We start from the raw sequence: 19,871 nt of genomic DNA, 5'->3' as shown, positions 1-19,871 counted from the left end.
TGTGAAGTCACTTATTTTTTCCCACTATGATTGCTTTAAAGGATACTTTTTTTGATAAAATGCTTTAATGGATAATTAAACTTGGCAATTTAAGTTTCACAGAAACTACACAGATATATATTACCGGTAGTACAATGTACACCAATAAGATGAAATTTCATTTTGATGAGGTTTTTTATTTTCTTCTCTCTCTCTTCTCCTCTTCTTTTTTGTTGTTTGTTTGTGCCAACTTCCTTAGTACCTAAAATTTATAAACTTATAATTGCATGCACGAATTGGTAACACTTGTCATATATGTAACACAACTTTAATCAAATTTGACTTATTCAGGTCAAATTGGTAAGAGTAGTTACTAAACTGGAAAACTTCAACCATAATTATACCTAATAATAAAGTCCCGAGCTTAAAAGCAGACCGGTAAAAGTTACAGACTGCAAAGGGAACTAACAAACTCAAGTACAACAATTCACGTTATATGTTCGAGTGATCACTGGCCAGAATTATTCCCCACACTTATCAAGAAAATAAAGAAGCATACCAGCGTCCCAAAAAAAACAGAAGCATACTTAACCATAACCTTCAACTCGTGCTGAGTCACTGAACATGCAACGGGAAATCTAAAATGGGAGCCAAATCATGTACTTTACTTATTGACACATACTCTGAATGAAAAACGAATAATTCGCCAACACCTCGGTGATCCCCGCCAAAATGAGGGTATGGCACTGAAGCTAGTTGCAGCTGCCACCTCCTGCATCATGGCCACCAGTAGGTCACTAAAACTGCAATAGGGCGAGAGTCCAATACTCATATGTTAGGAACGCCAAACTGAGAAATGACGGAAGCGACACCTCATGCTTCGTGAGCTGATAGATGCCTAGTTAATATACATTAAAATTTAAAAGAAAAAAAAAAGAAAAGTATAAAGGTAGACAAGAAATCATGTGGGAAAGAAAGGAAAAAAGAAGCATCACAACATCATTAGCACGTACCTGTCAACCGCGTAAAAAAATAAATTAAATTAGCAATGACAAAACGGGAGAGAAGTGCGATCACTGACCCATATGGCAACAGCTCATTCGCACTTGACGTTACAATAATCAACATCCTTAAATAAATAAATAAATAAATTATTCCATCAATCAAGTAGCAAGCAGTATTAGGGAAGCAACAATTATCTAACACGGATAACTACTACCACTTGACATTTAGAACTTGGTAAATTGACTAAATTCCCCTCCCCTTACTAATAAGAATTTGACCTACCTCTCTCTGATTCTGCTGAGTGCCTGGATTCTCCGCATCGCAAAAAAGAATCCAAGTAAGAGAGAGAAGGAGAAATGGTGGATTGGAGTGGCAGAGAGTCGAAGGCGAATACATAAAAAGAGTACTGTAAGCGAAGTAGACAGGATGGGTGGTGGTGGTGGTGGAACGCTCGTGGAAGGGATTCGACGCTTATTCCAAAGACGTGCTTCTTCAGCTATTAAAGGGGACGATCGTATTATTATCGATAATAATAATAATAATAATAATAATAACAATAATAATAATAATAGGAGCGATGTGTTGTTGGTGAGAGATTTGCGGGCACAATTGGCCTCTATTCCCACTAGCAATCAAGAAACTGAACTCACCATTGACGATGACTTTGATATCTCTGGATTGAAGCCCCTCAAAGTCCCTACCCAGATCTTCTTCAAACACTCTTCCATGGATCCCCACAAAAAGGTCCCAGATCTCAAACCTTTCTTCTCGAGATTGTAATTGTAATTTTAATTGTAATTGTAATTGTCATTCCCGATCACAGCATTGGCATTGGCATTGCCAGTGTGTACTGTTGTCCCCTTCCCTAGACCCTAGACCCTAATGGATTTTCTGCTTATCAAACAGGGTTCTGCAGAAGCTGAGTTTTTTACTGAGTATGGAGAGGCAAGCCGATACCAAATCCACGAAGTCATCGGGAAAGGAAGTTATGGCGTCGTGGGCTCTGCCCTTGACACTCATACCGGGGAAAAAGTTGCAATCAAGAAAATCAATGATGTTTTTGAACATGTATCGGATGCTACAAGAATCCTAAGAGAAATTAAGCTCCTGCGCTTACTTCGCCATCCTGATATAGTAGAAATTAAACATATTATGCTTCCTCCTTCCCGTCGAGAGTTCAAGGATATCTACGTTGTCTTTGAGTTGATGGAATCTGACCTTCATCAAGTAATCAAGGCAAATGATGATCTTACACCTGAGCATCACCAATTTTTCTTGTACCAACTTCTTCGAGGCCTCAAATATATACATACAGGTATTATTAGGTTTTTTAATTTCTTATAATTAGTTCATACTGCCATCGCATTTATACTCATATATATATATATACACTGTTTATCTCTCAGCAAATGTTTTTCATCGTGACTTAAAGCCCAAAAATATTCTTGCCAATGCTGATTGCAAACTAAAGATATGTGATTTTGGACTTGCTCGAGTTTCTTTTAATGATGCTCCATCAGCTATATTCTGGACTGTAAGTGTACTATTGTGCATGCCATGTCAATCTGTTACTTGTTTACCAACCTCTTGCTGACTTAATTTACTTACTCTTACTAAGGACTATGTTGCAACTCGGTGGTACCGGGCACCTGAATTATGTGGTTCTTTTTTCTCTAAAGTAAGCTTCTCTCTACTTTGACAATACCTCTGGGTTGCTTCTGCAAGATACAACAAGATGAGTTTGCTTAAAAGTAATGGAATGGAATATCTAAATGTAAATGTAAATTTTTAATCCTTGTGTTGTGCAGTATACCCCTGCAATTGATATCTGGAGCATTGGATGCATATTTGCAGAAATGCTCAATGGAAAGCCATTGTTTCCGGGTAAAAATGTGGTGCACCAATTGGATCTCATGACCGATTTGCTTGGCAGTCCTCCACCTGAGTCCATTGCAAGGGTTAGTTTTTCAAAGTCTAGTTTGATATCCAACCATATGACATGCCGCAATCATATCACTAAATTTGACTGTTCCTTCTGTCTTTGGGAATATCATTGTTAATCCTAATTTCACAGATTCGAAATGAGAAAGCTAGAAGATATCTTAGTGGCATGCGAAAGAAGCAACGAGTTCCGTTATCTCAAAAATTTCCAACTTCAGATCCATTGGCTCTTCGATTACTGGAGCGCTTACTTGCATTTGATCCTAAAGATCGTCCAACAGCTGAAGAGGTTATTTTCCATTTCCATTATCTATATAGTTACAAATGTGAAATTTTATTGGTAGTCACCAAGGGAGAAATTTCAATACCTCTGTGATGCTTGTGATTGCAGGCTTTAGCCGATCCTTATTTTCGAGGCTTGTCGAATGTGGATCGTGAGCCATCCACTCAACCCATTTCAAAACTTGAGTTTGAGTTTGAGAGAAGGAAATTGACCAAAGATGATGTTAGAGAGTTGATTTATCGAGAGGTACAACTATGCATTTCAGTCACTCTTGCTTCTATTTATTGTTGCTTCTTTATTGTGATAGTAACTAATTATACTATTGAAGCAAACAGATTTTGGAGTATCATCCCCAGATGCTCCAGGAATATCTTCGTGGAGGAGAACAAACCAGCTTCATGTATCCAAGGTAGATGTGCCGATATGCTAAATAGTTTATTGATTGCTTGATGCATATCTCAAAATCAGACAGGCATGGACAGCCTGTCTGTTCTTTTCACAAGGCACGGTCTTTCATTATTGAAATATAATGTATTAACTCAACTGCTACTGTATACTTCTCACAATTCATAGTAATTTATAGCTACAATCAGGAGCCCTTGTACACACTTATTATTGTTGCACTGATATTTTGCTGGAATGCTGGGATTTTTTTTCTGGAATCCCAAAATGTTCTATTTAGAACTAGATCCTCCAGTAGCAAAACACCAACATACTTGTTTTATTTGTTACACTAGTATCATCATGATCCCTTGGTAGTATCTATTCTTGCTGATGTTTATCCTTATATTAGTTAGATTTTTTTATTCCTATGAAATTACGATGGTTAATTTTCTGTGATTCAAGTCATCTAGGAGCTAATGTGTAATGAGGGTTCTTTGAAATTTCAAGCATTACATGCTTTAGTTTTTAGTTAGTAATTCTATATTATTTTGTTGCATAGTGGGGTTGATCGGTTCAAGCGACAGTTTGCACATCTTGAGGAACATTATGGCAAGGGTGAGCGAAGCACTCCATTGCAGAGACAGCATGCCTCCTTACCCAGGCAAGTGTTGGTTAAACATCTGGGGGAGCTTGGCAGCGTGCAGCCTTTTCATCTATTTCTCTTCCAGATTTAATTCTATTTTGTTGCCCTTATATAATTTTAATCCAGATATGTTTGCTGGTTGGCAGAAATGCCTGTGTTCCTTTTTCCTCTGGTGTTTTCTATGTTATGTGTATTGACTATTGCTATTCAACGTTTTCCAGAGAGCGAGTTTGTGTTCCAAAGGATGAGAAAAACAAAAATGATGAAAGACCCAGCGGTTCAAATTTGTCTAATCCTCGAGAGTCTGATGCTGCTGGAAACACCAATGCAGAAAATGGGCCCTCAAAGCCAAACAACAGCACACGTTGCCTCTTGAAAAGTGCCAGCATTAGCGGTTCAAGGAGTTATGAGAAACCAAGTAAAGAACCAGAGGTACTAACAATATCCTTGCATGCGCAATATGGTTCTTCAACCACTTTTCTGTTCCAGATTAAAAAAAAAACTACTTTTCTGCCCTTTTCTTTTGGTTTGTCTGGCTTATTCCATGGTTGTAAGCATGCACAGTTAGATGATCTCTAATATTTGCATTCAAATTTGTACTCGATGAAATACATTTCTCTAGCGCTTGTGTTGAATGTATTTGTTTTGCTTTAGGAGGAACCAATCGCGGAGGTCAATGAGGATATGGTAGATGGATTGACAGAGAAAGTTGCTGCTATAAATGTTTAGATAGGCATCTTCCTTCCCCGTCAACTTGTGTTGTGATCTCGAAAACAAGCGATGTGAATTACTACTACTGATCTGTAGTGGAGTATTTATACATGTATGAAAATGCATTGTGTACTATCCATGATTTATTATAAAACTTCGGGAATGGGCAGTTCTAGTTATGTTAGTTTCTTTCTTGTAACATTAGCAAAACCTGCCCCTCAATTGGCTTCGCATGTCTTGTAAGGTTAGGTTCCAGATACAATATACAAAACGTTGATGTTCGAGAAAGGTGAAGACTTGTTGAAAACTTACTGCAATATACCTTTATAAAATGCACGAACTAACTACATAACATGGAATAATGCAAATGAGATAGATCATACATGAATCAAGAAAGGGGAGGGCGAATAATGGTTCACTGTAATCTGTAAATTTTTCCAACCATACTAATGGGAGGGTGCAGTGGCAGATATAGAGTGAGTAAGAAATCAGAATTACAAATAAGATCATTGGAATATCGTTCACCTTCATTCTTGCTCGCATACAGAATTTATTAAGCTACAAAGTGATTGATTGAATGGAAAGAAGGACGACACCTTAAATGTAGAGATGTTTTGCTAAATGAACAAAAATGAGTAAAATTAGATGAGCCACAACCGCATTTGCATCAAAATGATCAAACCGTGTTATGGGAGATGGGTATCCATGAATGTACCGATTTGCCATTCCACAAAAAACCAAGTAACCAATTTGAAGAAGGGTATATTGGTGACGGGCTTACCTGCTTCAAGGCCTTCCCAGGAAGTTGGAAGGGAGCATGCAATCATCAAGTGCAATGAGACCTGACTCTCGCATAATTCTGCCTTTTTTTTGTCAAATAGATTGAACATCTTTTAATCTTAAGTATTATAACATCACAAACTCATTCACGGTCACAAATTCAATACATGCCTCAACTTTGGCTGACCGCTAAGTATTAGAAGTTATTTGGCTTACCAATGCGCTTTTTGAATATAAGCATATTCACTCATTCTAATGATCAATCTTATACTAGTGACATGTTACCAACTTATGGTGTAAGATTGATTTTTAGATTGAGTGAATATATATCCAATGGCTTATATTCAAAGAATACATTCGTGACTCAAATAACTTTTTATACTTATCAGTTAGCCAAAGTTGAGGCGTGTACTAAATTTCTGTCCCTCATTCATATTACACACAATATTTAAAGATTTTCATTTACTACTTGACCTTTTCAAATTAATCCGAATGCAATATATTAAAAGGCACCGGATTTATTACTTTAACTAAAGCTTCAGTTGCATTCTGCTGTTTGTTCATATCCACTCTTGATGCAGGGCAGTACTAAAGGGACCGGGTTCACATGACAGCCACTACCACGAAGGCCTAATTAAGGGTGTTAGATAAGGAAAATGATATAGTGGCAACAGCTGGCGCTTCTTTTTTTTTTTTTTTTCTTTTTTGCCACTTGTTGGGATTAACGGTCAAAAGTCAAAACACTTTCTCATATCAAGTATAGTTATAACTAATACAAGTGATTAACCTGCTTGGTAAACACAGAGAGCCACTCAAACTACTCCATGAATTCTATTACAAGGATTACTTGGGATTTTTCAAATTTTCGACGCAGTTACGTTGCTGAACTTTGTACATCCGGAATACCCTTGTTAAATAGAATCAATGATCACTTTATTTATTTACTATAGGCTAAAATCCGTAATGAGGGCACGTGACATGATCCCGAAGCCAAAATTTTGTTGCATGACAATTGACAAGACCAATTTATTAGGCCTTCGGGTTTGGGTAGATAAATCTGTGTCAAAGTTCAGGAGGAATTCTTATCAGCGTAGACTAAACTCATAAACCTGGGTCCATCCATCATATTAGGTGAGTAAAGATAGAAGAATAACTTTGTAGTGTAGTGTAGTGTAGTGCAGTGTAGTATTGTCAAATAATTGATATAATTGTCTTCCCATTCTGTCCACTCATTAAAAATTCCACAGATGTGATGAGATGGTTAATAAGAGAGGGGTAATTAATAATCAAAGCAAGAAAATGAGGTAGCAATATCATAGTGCCAAACTCTGATAAACCCCAGCATCTCTTCAATAGTATGAAGAAGAGACTTGCCCTTGTGTTGTTGCTGTGCGCTGTGTTTCCATGCTATGTGATAAGCGATGCATCAACAGCAACAATACCCGCATTCCCCGAAGAGGAAAACGTTGAGGGGTGCTCTCTGAGGCTCTCCGACGAGCACTACCAAGGGATCAAGAATGCCTGTGGATCCAGCCTGGACCGCAGCAGGTGCTGCCCCGTGTTGGCTGCCTGGCTTTACTCTGCCTACTCCTCAACGGCACTGAAGCATGCTGCTGCTGCTGCTGATGCTGATGCTGCTTCATCATATTCATATGACATGCCCTTGTTGCCGGATGACTCGGAAACGTGCGTTGTTGGTTTAGGTAAGGCCCTCAAAGACAGGGGAATCCAGCTGATGCAACCCAACGACACCTGCGATGTTGTCTACTGCTACTGCGGGATCAGGCTGCACCCCTTCACCTGCCCTCATCAAAGTTTTCACACCCTCCAAAACTTGAACTTAGAGAATCATTGTCTCACTCCAACTGCTTTCCCGCCTCTTTCTTCATGCTCCAACTGCTTGCATACCCTCTACTCTGTAAGCGTTCTTTTTCTTAGCCTGTCCACTTGCAATTACTCTCAATTATTCAACTATTTCCTGACACAATTCACATTTCCAACTACTACTTGCACAGATCTTGTCGCATGTGCCGTGATTCCCTTGCACTTGGTTTTCATTTCATGCTCAAAACATAAATATCTATGTATTCTTCAGAATCCTATTGTTATGTTTTTTTATTAATATGGATGTTGCATTTGATTCTTGTTGTTGCTAACAAATAAAAATAAAATAAAATAATCATAGCATAATGTGACACTGCAAAAACGTCAAGCCTCCATTTAGTTTTCTGAAAGAAAACAAAGAAAACCGAATCTTTTTTTATAACAGTAGTGCATGCAATTTTGATTATTTGTCCAAGTGAGTGAATGTTACACCAACCAATGTGTAAGTGCAATTTACTAATTTTAATGTTTGGTAGTCTAATATGAAGTATTAATTGTTTCTACACAGCTTAAAAAGAAGGCTTCTTCAAATTCAAGCAAAGCATCAGAGAACAGGACCACCAAGATCCACAACAAAGATTGTGAGCTCATGGGGTTGACATGGCTTCTGGCCAAGAACACGACAGCATACATTCACACAGTTTCCGCGGTTCTTCGGGCTTTGATGCTCAATGCTGACGGATCCGACCCTCAATCCTGCACTCTGAGCAGCGAAGGAAAGCCTCTCGCCGTCGATTCTTCCGAGATGTCTGATACTTCCTCGTCAGCCATCCTGCAAGCCCCAACCCTCCTTTCTTTGTTACTTGTTTATTTGATAACGCTACTTGGTATGCAGCATGTCATTGTCATTTTATTATACACCTAATTCAAAAACAAATAAAATAGATCTCCAACATGGCAACTTTGTAAATTTGAATGTCTGTTTTTGGTTGATGCATGTGTTTGATACAAAAATCATGGGGTGGGACATGTATTGCCATGTGGTAATAGTGACCAATGCCCGGATTTGGAGGGACAAAATTTGGATGTAGCGTCACTTGTTGCGCTGGCATTATTTTAAATATTGTGTTTCCTTCTTCATGGCCAATTTTTATTCTATTCATCACTTGTGGAAGGGTTAAATTAAAGAATGCAACATCATCCTCATCATCACTATTACACACCTAAAGATTCATAAGATACTACATCCAACTCAAAACCTTAAAGTAATAAGTTAATGAGTCTCTTATCTTATAAATTTCTCACTCTTCCTTTACTTTCTTTGATGTGAGACTAATTTCAACACTCCTCACACTTGCAACATTAACATACACCTCCTCTCTGAATTGTCTCTTCTCAAGCTTCTCCCTTTGCCATTGATCTTTATCAGCATGACTTGTTCCATCATCTCTTCCAAATTAGTTGTCTCGCTTTTAAATATTATATTATGTATTTTCTTCCATATGCACAATACTATCACAAAAGATCCAAACCTCCTTCAAGTCCTTACCATTTTAATAGAGATCCAGGATTCAAAACAAGATTTAGCATCTTCCGGCCAATGAAAATTCAAAACAAGATTAGTCAACGGTTAAGTTGTGCATACACCATAAAGGAATTGGTTTCCCCGCACAACCTTCAACATGCCACATCCAAAAAGAAAGGCCTTCTTCGCCATGAAAGTTGAAAATGATACCCTTCCCATTAGCAATGGGGATAAGTTTGGGTTTCGTTCCTTATATAACACTTATTGCAGTTGTAAAACAATTCTACGTTGTTATAATGATATTTAATCAAGTTTAATTATACGTTCATCTGATAACATTCGATCCTTTAAACAACTTTTTACGTGGTAGAAATAAAATGTAGTTATTTTTAAAGAAAGTAAATAATTAAATTTACATGTAAAATTTCTTAATAACTACTGTAAATCATCCTAATTTTTTAACAAAAAGTATAGGTAAATAATTTTTAATCAGTTAATTTTAAATAATTATAGTTAATAATTATTAATTTTATATTTTAAAAAAAATTAATTTAAATAATTACTTATTAATGATAATTAATTAAATTTAGATCTATTAAATTTTGAATTTTCACTTTAAAAGATAAAGTATAATCTCTCGTCTTTAAATAATTTTTTTATATATTTTTTTAGTTTCACTTATAAAATAAACGGTGAATGATTACATTTTATTTTTTAAAATAAAATTTAAAATTTAAAAAATCTAAATCCTAATTAACTAATATAAAATATAATTTAAAAATACTTATTAACTTGTTATTGGCTAAACTCTTGTTAATTACCTATCAGAATTGTTTTCTCAAAGAATACTTCCTAAATCCAATCGAAAGATTCTTGTGGTAATAATTCAGTACTGAACACGCTGGGATGAGATGAGGAGTTTGAGATGTTGTGGTCCATTACCATGCCTTGGCCCTAGGCCTAGTAACAAGTCTTGAAGAAACTAACTTCTTGTTTTCGGTTATATGATTGGGCAGAGATCGCCAAGTGGGTTGGTTCTATTAAAACATAAGGGAGGGCCGAATCTTATATGGGGGAGAGTCCATCTCCACATCTTATCATGGAGTATCATGAATTGAATATTGTTCTGAGAATCAATTTGGGTTAAGTTTATTAATCTTCTTAAATAATGATGGGATGGTTTGAAATTTAAATCTTGTAGTTATTAGTAATAATTTTATTAGTTAGTGATAAATCTTTAAATAAAAAGAGAAAAGTTCTGCATACAAGTCATTAGGGCTTGTATGTTTTACAAGTTAATTAACGAATAAACCCTAAAAACACGATGCAATGTCTACGTTCTTCTTCTTCTTCCTCTTCCTCTTCTTCTTCTCCTTTTCTTTCGTTTCTTGCATTCTCTTTCTCCTTCTTCTTCTTCTTGCTGCACGTTCTTCTTTCTATTCCTCTTCTTCTCCTTTTCTTTTGTTTCTTGCTTTCTCTTTCTCGTTCTTCTTCTTCTTGCACGTTCTTCTTCCTCTTCCTCTTCTTCTTCTTTTCTTTCGTTTCTTGCCTTCTCTTTCTCCTTCTTCTTCTTCTTGCTGCACGTTCTTCTTCCTCTTTCTGTTCTTCTTCTTCATTTACGTGCTTTTCTCTCTATTTTCTTTCTTCGTTATTCTCGATTTCCATTTCTTTTACATCAATCTCTGAAATCGTTTTTGAAAAAGAAGAAGCAGGAGAAGATGAGGAGGAGAAAGAGAAAGAGTTCTGAAATATGCATAAGGTGTACTTCAACGAATTTTGGGTGTATTCCTTAAATCCTTTGGGTGTATTTTTGTAATCCTTTAGGTGTATTTCTGTAATCCTTTGGGTGAATTTCTATAACCGCTTGGGTGTATTTAATCCTTTGGGTGTATTTCTGTAATTGTTGGGGTGTATTTCTGTAATTGTTTGGGTGTATTTTTGAAGTTCCATTATCTTTAAATTTGGCAAGAAAATTATTTTCATGGAGGAAGAAGAAGAAGAATCGTTCATAATGTATGGTGAGTAGCGCGCTTTGGAAACAGAAAGTTGTTGAATAACGTGCGTTTTATTTACTCTTGAATGTGGAAGTGTGTAATGCGTTAATTAAATGTAATGCGTGTGTTTTATTGGACTTGTAAGACTTATAAACCAAAAAGACTTGTATATATAGCAGGCCTCAAATAAAAATTCAACAATTTGTAGTGAATTAGTTGTTGATATGATGACTTAAAAGATATTATAAAAAAATATTAGCAAATAAATAATAGTAGTTTTCAAATTAACTTGAGTTGGCAATTCAATAATTCGCTTAACTATAATTCAAATTTGTAATAGGTTAATCTTTTAACATATCACATTGAGATATATCATGAAATATCAAATAATAGTAGCTTTGAAAGTGCATGTTCGTAGTTTTGGTTCTCCATTAACATATTACAATTTTAAGAAGATAATAATATAATATCTATAATTCTTTTTTTTATTTAACATTTACAATTTTATAGAATTTTGTTATACATCTAAATATTTTTCTCAATTAAGTTAATTTAAACTTAATAAAAAATTACTAACACAGTAAATTATGCATTTTTTTTACGTTCTTTTTTTTTCTTCACGTGTTTTCTCTATCTTGTCTTTCTTTCATTATTATTGTTGGTGTATCTTTTTATTTCTTCTCCTCTTCTTCTTTTTAGTGTTATTGTAGTATTTTTTTTCTTTTTTTTTTGTTTTTGTTCTTTTTAAGACGGTGAAAATAAGAAAAATGATAAAAAGGTGAAATAAGAAAGAGAATATATAAAAAAAGAAGATGATAATGATGATAAAGAAGAAAAAGATGAGAATTTTGAATTGTGTTTGATTTATTAGAAAAATAGTATCAAAAAATTTAAAGCTTGACATAAAAAATTTTTGAATTTGACACCGAAATTTTTAAATGATAATACAAAATTTTTTTTAACTAATTAGAAGTTATCAAAAACAAAAATAGCATCGAAATTTTTTAAAAATAACATCAAAAAAATTTTATCCTTTTTTTTTCTCAACAAGTTCCTTTTCTTCTTTTTTATGTTTTGTTATTAATACAAAAATTTTTTTTATATCTTATGCTTTACTTAAAAAATAGAGAATTTTATATAAAAAAATTATTTTTTAAGGTTAAATTGTATATTCCTATCTTAAATAACAAACTATCTTGTAATGTGATATTGATATCAATTCAAATTCTGTATTTGTTGTAGTAAAATTTTTGTATTTTATATAAAAAATTTAGATGTCATTTTTATTTTATTTTTGTATGTTGTATAAAAAATTTTGGTGTCATTCATCATCATTATTTTTTGTATTTTGCTTTTTTTTTGTTCTTTTTCTTCATAAAATTTTTAAAAATATACAAACAAATAAACAAACAAAAATAAATAAAATCAAGAAAAAAACGTATAAAAAGAAGAAGAAAATGAGAATGGTGGTAATGCTGCTGATGATAATGATATAAGAAAAAAAAGAGAAAAAAATAAAAAAATCAAATAAAAAAAGAAAAAAAAACGCAGAGAAAGAAAAAAAAATACGTACATATCATAATTTAATTAGATTTAATTATATAAAAATTTTAATTATCTAAAATTAATAAATTACTAAATTTTATTTATGTAACATCTATAATTATACATTTATTATATTTAATATTAAGCATTTGTTCTAGCGGTAATCAACGAATACAAGCAAACAAAAACAAAATTATGACTACCTTTGACTCCAAACATTTTCGATTACTAAAATATGCTTTAACATTATTCATCATAACAACTCTTTTTTATTTATAATATTCTAAAATGACTCATTCTTAAACGCTCTTCGTTAAGTATGGAGTACTGCACACGTTGTGAATTTATTAAATATGAACTCTTTATTTATTATATTTTATTTGAATGGTCTAGATTTAAAAAGGCAATCTGTTAATCAGGTTAATTATTTTTTTATAAGTTTTAGATTTTTTTTTGTAAATCTCAGATATTGGACTAAAATTCAAAATAAAAAAATAGTACATAAATATTAAAAACAACATGTCTGTCCAAAAAAAAGTTATTAGACTTTAGAATTAAAATAAATAATACATAAAAAATAAGTTAAAAATTCATGTGCTAAATCTAAAAAAAAGATATATTAGAATCTTAAAAAAAATATTAAATATATATTATGTATATAATATTAAAATTTAAATAAATTTTATTTTGTGTGAAATAAAACTATAATATTAAATATAAACACAATGATAAAAAATTTTGTGTTATATATATATAATATTAAAATTTAAATAAATTTTGTTTTATGTGAAATAAAATTATAATATTAAATATAAAGATAATGATAAAAAATTTTGTGATATATATATATATATATATATATATATATAATTTTATTTTGTGTGAAACAAAATTAAAACATTAAATATGAATAAAAAAATAAAAAATTTTGTATTATATAAATTTAATTAAAAAGAACATATATACAACATAAAAAGCAAACAAACATATAATAATTTTATTTTGTGCGAAACAAAAATTTATATAAAAAATATTTATATAATTTTTTATTAACAATTTTTTTATTGAAATATGTTATTTTATTATATTTATAATATATTATTTTGGATAATTATATTATTTTAGTTAATATATATTATTTAAAAAAATATTTAAAATTTATTATTTTGTATTAAGAATATTATTAAAAATATATTATTAGTTTTTCTTAAAATAATATTTTCTTTTATTTGGTTCAAACACTGTGACAATAAAAAAATTTTACGTAACTGCGTCTATTTAATAAATATTATATTCATTTATTTCTATATTGCATGTAAAATAAATAATTAATGTTTAAATAAAGTTAATAAAAGAAAGAAGTATTCTTTTTTTTACCAACTCTTAGATGAAAATTATGTCATTTGAATTATAACTCGTTGATAAAGAAAGAAATATTCCTAATTATATATTAACTAGAATAATTATTTACTAGGCTCATTCTTATACAAATAAAAAATTTTCTTAATTTTATATCTGTAATATTTTATACCAATTAACTTTAAAATTTAATTATTTTTTGAATAAATTAATAAAAAAATAATACAAATAATTGTTTAAATTATATTTTAATTTTTTATTTTATTATGTACAATTTGAAGATAATTTGAAATAAAAGATAATGAACTTGTTGTAACTGTCATCTATTTTGTGCTTTGATTATGTCGTCATCTGATGGCGCCTTCATGGAGACCGTGATTCTTCTACAGAATCGATTTTGCGTTTGGAGTTAGCCAACCAGCAGCGACAGACATGCGTCTTTCTTTTCTATGGCAGCAAATTTTCGGACTTTGAAGGTCATTTATGGTAGAGGTGTAATGTGGTGGGTTCAAGAGCGTTAAAATCTGTGACTAGTCAGAACGATAATGGAAGCACCTGCCAACAAATAAAACAGTGAATATGCTTGAAGACATCACATCGACAATAACAGAGTAATGGAGGAATTCAATCAAATTTTCCTGAGCATTTTTGTGGTGCAAAGGTCGTCCGTGTGTTAAATGAGGGAATTAATATTTTTGTTAGTGCCGGTTTGTTTGTTCAACCTATGACAAAAAAAATAATAACAATAATAAATAAATTAAATTTACCTGATAACTTTTGATAATAGGTTAACTTTTAAAGAGTGTTGCACTCCCTACTTTACCTGGAGTGCACTAGCTTTCGTCCTCTAAAATCGTGTGAAATAAAATAAAGTGATTAATTATAAACGAAAATAGGTGTCAAAAAAAATATAAAAAAGCTACTAATATATATAAACATGCATCTTGATGATTTGATACATAAAAAATATTGATATGGCTTTTTTTTCTTTTAGGTTATGAATTAGTTTGATAAATTTTTTATTTTTTAAAAATAGTTTATCAAATATATTTTAAAAGATTGTCTTTTAAAAATGGTACTATATATATTTAGTAAATCAAATTAAAAATGACTCAATCAATAACAATTGTATTTAATAAAATAATTTTTAAGATTTAAAAATACTATTAGATATAACTATAAGAATAAATTAAAAATTTATTAATGTATGAAATTATATAAGACTTTTTAATTTTAATAAGTATAAGTTAATTTTAAAATTTTTTATTTTAAATGCTTTTAAAAGCAGTCATATTTTTTTATTGTTGTTGCTGGTCTGTTAGATTGATTATTGTTGATTATCGTATTGTCATTAATCTTTTTATAAATATTGAATTTATGAATTTTCTCCATATGAATTAATTACCCTACTTAATTTAGATAAAACTTTTTTTTTACTATGTACTTGTCTCCACTGATAGCAACTGGAACCTCAGCTTCTTGGCTGCTGCTTTTGCTTCATTTGCTGCTGAAGTTATTTGATAAAATAGTTTCAAAAGTTCAAAAAGTGTGGCGAAAAACTATCGACACGTTTTTTTATATTTTTGGTACGTTTTTAAAATGTGGCAAAAAATTTATTTTCTTATAGCGAGCCTATTCATTGCGGTAGAAAATTGAAGAAATATAAGCAATTGTTTCTTGTTAACATGTTTTGGGTTTAGGCAATAAAAAAATAAATAAAAAGAAGTATTTTCTAATTAAGGTTTATAATATGTTTGAAAATTTATTTTTCATAAAAGTAAAAGTAAAAGTAAAAAGTAAAATTACATTTAAAATTGATGGTTTTCAGTGGCTAAGATAAGGGGGTTGAATCTTAACCTCTTTTTGTGTTCAGTAACACTTGCTTTTCTTTGAAACAACTTCTAGCGATTTTTGTCTCGTCCCTAGCCACATGATTTTTCTTTTTGTCTCGTCACTTGGCACGAGATATTTTGTGCTTTTATCTCCTGGACAGCAGAAACAAAAAATGGAGTAGAAGAGAAGGAAAATAACACCCAGATATATCATGGTTCAGCTGCTAAGTGCAGTGCAGCCTACATCTAGTCTCCATCACAACAATGATGGAATTTCACTATAATCAACTTTGATTACATACACCAATTCTCCTTAGGAACTACCCTTCCTATCTGGGACAAATCCAGAATTCTAAACCCAATCCTGAACTTGACTTGGTCACTGCCAAGCTTTCAACTGTAAAGTGCTAACCCAACTTACAAGGGAATTCATACAGAATCATGACACACAACACAGATGTACAAAGGAACTCTAAGGACATCTATGACTTTTTCTTTTAATTTTGCACTCTCTGACTTTTTTCGTTCTATGGCTTTTTTCATACAAACCTCACTGTTTGTCTTTTTTCATGAGACTCAAGACATAACAAAATTAAACAGAAAAATACAAAACAGAATACATTGAAGAATAAGAAATTATGCTAGCTTAGGTAGCTCTGAGAACACTGTGCCTTGCACTCTCACTCCTTGCTCCTTGTTTCAAGCCATGGCTATTCACCCTTATATAGAGAAGGGGAAGCCTCCACGGTTGAAACCAAAAACCAAGCTAAACTTCTTCTTCTTCAAAACAAAACCGGTTCGGCCAGAGAGAGAGAGATGAGATAACCCATGCAAAACCCAATATGCAATTACTTCTAGTCCTTCCTTGGTCACCAATCTTCATCAATCCGGGCCCTTCATCTTTTCTTGCTCTCCAAGATGAACTCCTGGCCCTTGATGCTTCATGATGATGATAGCTTCGTCTGCTTCTATCTTTGCCTCTTCTATCACGTAGCCACTATAGCTACCTCCTGTGGTGATTGAAAAAGATCAGAGACAAGCCATCCCTCCAAAGATCTTCTCCTTGCTGGCCGAGATCTTCTCTACCATTTTTTGTATGAAGAAGCCAAAATCTCTTCACAAAATCTTACCACAAGTGAATGAGAATTTTAAATACAGCATACTTTATGTTTTCTTTTTCTTGCCATCATGGTGATGGTCTTGTTACTTGCTTCTCCTTCTTTTCGGTGTCTAGTCATAGCCTCCATACTTTCTCTGATATGACCGAAGAAGAAGAGAGATGAGAGAGTAGATAAAGTAAAAGAAAAACAATTAAATGAAGTTGAATTAATTAAAGGAGAGTTGCTTTTACTTCCTTCTATAATGAGTAGCGTGTAGCATTAATGCAATCAATCAAATCAATTACACTTTCTCTTTCATGGTTCCCATTGTAAGCTCAATTCAAATTAATTAAATTTTGAAATCCATCACTACTTGAAATGTGGGATCCGTTGGAAATAATGAAACTTTGCTTTCTTTACTTAATGAATTCGGACCAAGCTTTGGTCTATTTAGCAAAGATTATAATTGGGCTTGTAGCAACAATAATCCGATCTAGCCCAGTAAAGCAAAACAATTCAGCCACTCAGTCATAAGATAATTTTGCACAAGGCTGAAGTTTAATTTTATTGGGCTTGGGATTTTTCCTTTACTCTTCGCCCAATTGGCATAAACATGATTTCAGCCACACTTCATTAATTATTTTTGAACCAATGCTAAACAAAAATTCACACTTGGACTTGCAACATTTATCTTTTATTTTCGGCCCAATAACAAATCTGTACACACAAAATTATTAATTAAAAAAGTATAAATTAAAATCAAATTAATAATTTTGTAATTAATTATTTTTAATAATATTTATTTATTATCAAATTAAATTAGAATTTTTCAAACTCATAAAAAATGAACAAAGAAAATATATGGTTCCATAGTATAGCCCATTGTTGATTTAATCAATTTTGTTATGGGAGAAGGGGTTCAGCAATCAATACTTTTGTTCCGTAGTCCCCCTATTCAATCTCGAGTTTTAACACTTTCCTTGGCCACATTAGCAGGTTCAATGTTGTCATACTGGACGGGCAAGTCTTTTTCCTGATTGCCTCTTGCGTTACTAGTTACTATGCTTGTCTTTTCAGTTAACATGTGTTCTTAGACGCAATATAAACTAAAGCATTGCAAATATTACATACATCATTTAAAGTAAAAAAGTTACATACTTATTTTTATCAGTGTTTTTATGTAAATTAAATTAGAATTTTTTGAATTACAAATTTTAATAGTAAATCAAATGAGGTCATATTGATTTACTAGGCTATATGGTAAAACAATTTAAATAGCTAGGATTTATAAACGATGATACTCTTAATAAATCGAATAAGCACAGTTCAATTTATTCTATAATATTATTAACTAAGTAAATTGATTGAAAGTGCTTCAATTTACATGGACGTGAACTATTAATAAATCGACACCATACCATTCGATTTATTATGCTGTAAATATATAAAGAGTCCAATAAATATACATTTCATAATATCTATAATGAATATAATAAAGAATATATTTAATAATAAATTAAAAAATAATAATTATAAATCTTTTTTATAAATTATTAAAATTTTTTATTATAAATTATAAATAATTATTTATAATTATGTTGATCTTTTAGCGTCTTTAAAAAAAATACTAAGAATTAACATTTTTTATCAATATTAGTTAATATTTTGAGTTAATAACTTATCTTTTATTATTAAGATTTATAATTTAAATTTTAAAATTTATAATTTAGTCTTTAATATTTAAAATTAGTAAAATATTTGTTAAAAATATTATATTTTGTTGATCAGTTAGATAACATTGAATCCATTGACCACGATAATATTCAAATCTTTAATATTTAAAATTTAAGTGTATTGAAAATTTAAATTTTTTATATTTTTAATAAAAAAAATTTATTTTATAATGTTAATATATACTCTAAAAACACATAACAGATAAACTCATATTAGTATATAAGGGTGTTTATTTTTCCGGTTTTTAATTATTGAGTAAAATAATATTTTAGTCCTAAAATTTAGATTAAGTTTTAATTTCGTCTTTAATGTTTGGAATATTTTATTTTTATTTTTATTTCATTTTATTTTATTTCACTATAAGAAATTACCGGAATACCGATCGATTTAGCGATCGATTTGAGTGGTCGCTAAAACCATGGTCACTAATAAAAAAAATAGCGACCAACTTCGGTCACTAAATGTTAGCGTCCGATTTTAGTGACCGATTTGTTAACAAGGCCACCAAACCTTCATCAAAGAATATCGATCGCTAAACAAATCGGTCGCTAAATTGTGACCAAATTTTACGTCACTAAATTGGTTTTTGAGTAAATCGATCGCTAAGTAGCGACCAACTTTTCAGTCGCTAAATCGGTCACTAATTTGCTACCAGTGTTTTGGTCTCCAATTCGCGACTGTTATTTCGATCGCTAAATCGTTTGCTAATTTGTGACCAACATTTCAGTCTCTAATTCGATCGCAGTGTGGACCTGTATTTTAGCAACCAAGCATTTTAGTCGCTAATTAGCATCCAAGCATTTTAGTCTATCATAATTGTTTAATTATTATTTTTACTAAATTTACATTTATGCCATCAAATATTGAAAAATCATCAACAAAAAATCTACACTTTAACACATAAAAGTAAATAACACTTAAACAGTAACCAAAATATCATAACACACTTAAACAATAACCAAAATAACTCATCAATTCAATATCATAGACAACAATAATAAGTATGCAACACTCTCATATTACTAATTACATCATTTAAAGTCTATTAACTAACTAGCATTACAACTAGTAATCACTTTTCAGACGTACGTTCACAATCTTCATCCTCTCTTATAGTTGTTTCTCCAGCTTCTAGTTAAGGAATCAGAATTTTAAAATTAAGCTTTTTCATCATTTCTTGAAGCAAACGGTTAGTGAGTTCAAGTCCTCTTTCTGTTTTTTTCAACCTAGTT

General features: G+C 31.5%; 2 protein-coding genes across 3 annotated transcripts; both read left to right on the top strand.

The window, feature by feature from the left end:
- The first annotated feature begins 1,093 nt into the window (after positions 1-1,093).
- Positions 1,094-5,234, top strand: LOC112792088 (mitogen-activated protein kinase 9). 2 transcript variants are annotated; one of them, XM_072213246.1, is made up of 11 exons: positions 1,094-1,728; positions 1,891-2,299; positions 2,391-2,518; positions 2,603-2,662; positions 2,793-2,942; positions 3,059-3,214; positions 3,317-3,454; positions 3,544-3,617; positions 4,152-4,244; positions 4,448-4,667; positions 4,890-5,234. In XM_072213246.1, the coding sequence occupies exons 1-11, from the start codon at positions 1,411-1,413 to the stop codon at positions 4,962-4,964; spliced, it is 1,821 nt and encodes a 606-aa protein (XP_072069347.1). In that variant the 5' UTR covers positions 1,094-1,410; the 3' UTR covers positions 4,965-5,234. The 2 variants fall into 2 exon arrangements, with proteins under 2 accessions (XP_072069347.1, XP_025690959.1); XM_025835174.2 differs by having other exon boundaries at positions 4,152-4,253; positions 4,457-4,667.
- A 1,174-nt stretch (positions 5,235-6,408) lies between these two features.
- Positions 6,409-8,697, top strand: LOC112792089 (uncharacterized GPI-anchored protein At4g28100). The gene is made up of 2 exons (XM_025835176.3): positions 6,409-7,644; positions 8,119-8,697. The coding sequence occupies exons 1-2, from the start codon at positions 7,084-7,086 to the stop codon at positions 8,473-8,475; spliced, it is 918 nt and encodes a 305-aa protein (XP_025690961.1). The 5' UTR covers positions 6,409-7,083; the 3' UTR covers positions 8,476-8,697.
- Positions 8,698-19,871: the final 11,174 nt, after the last annotated feature.

The sequence above is a fragment of the Arachis hypogaea genome, chromosome 13 (assembly GCF_003086295.3).
Source record: "Arachis hypogaea cultivar Tifrunner chromosome 13, arahy.Tifrunner.gnm2.J5K5, whole genome shotgun sequence".
NCBI classification, from domain to species: Eukaryota; Viridiplantae; Streptophyta; class Magnoliopsida; order Fabales; family Fabaceae; genus Arachis; species Arachis hypogaea.
This window is presented reverse-complemented; position numbering and strand designations above follow the sequence as displayed.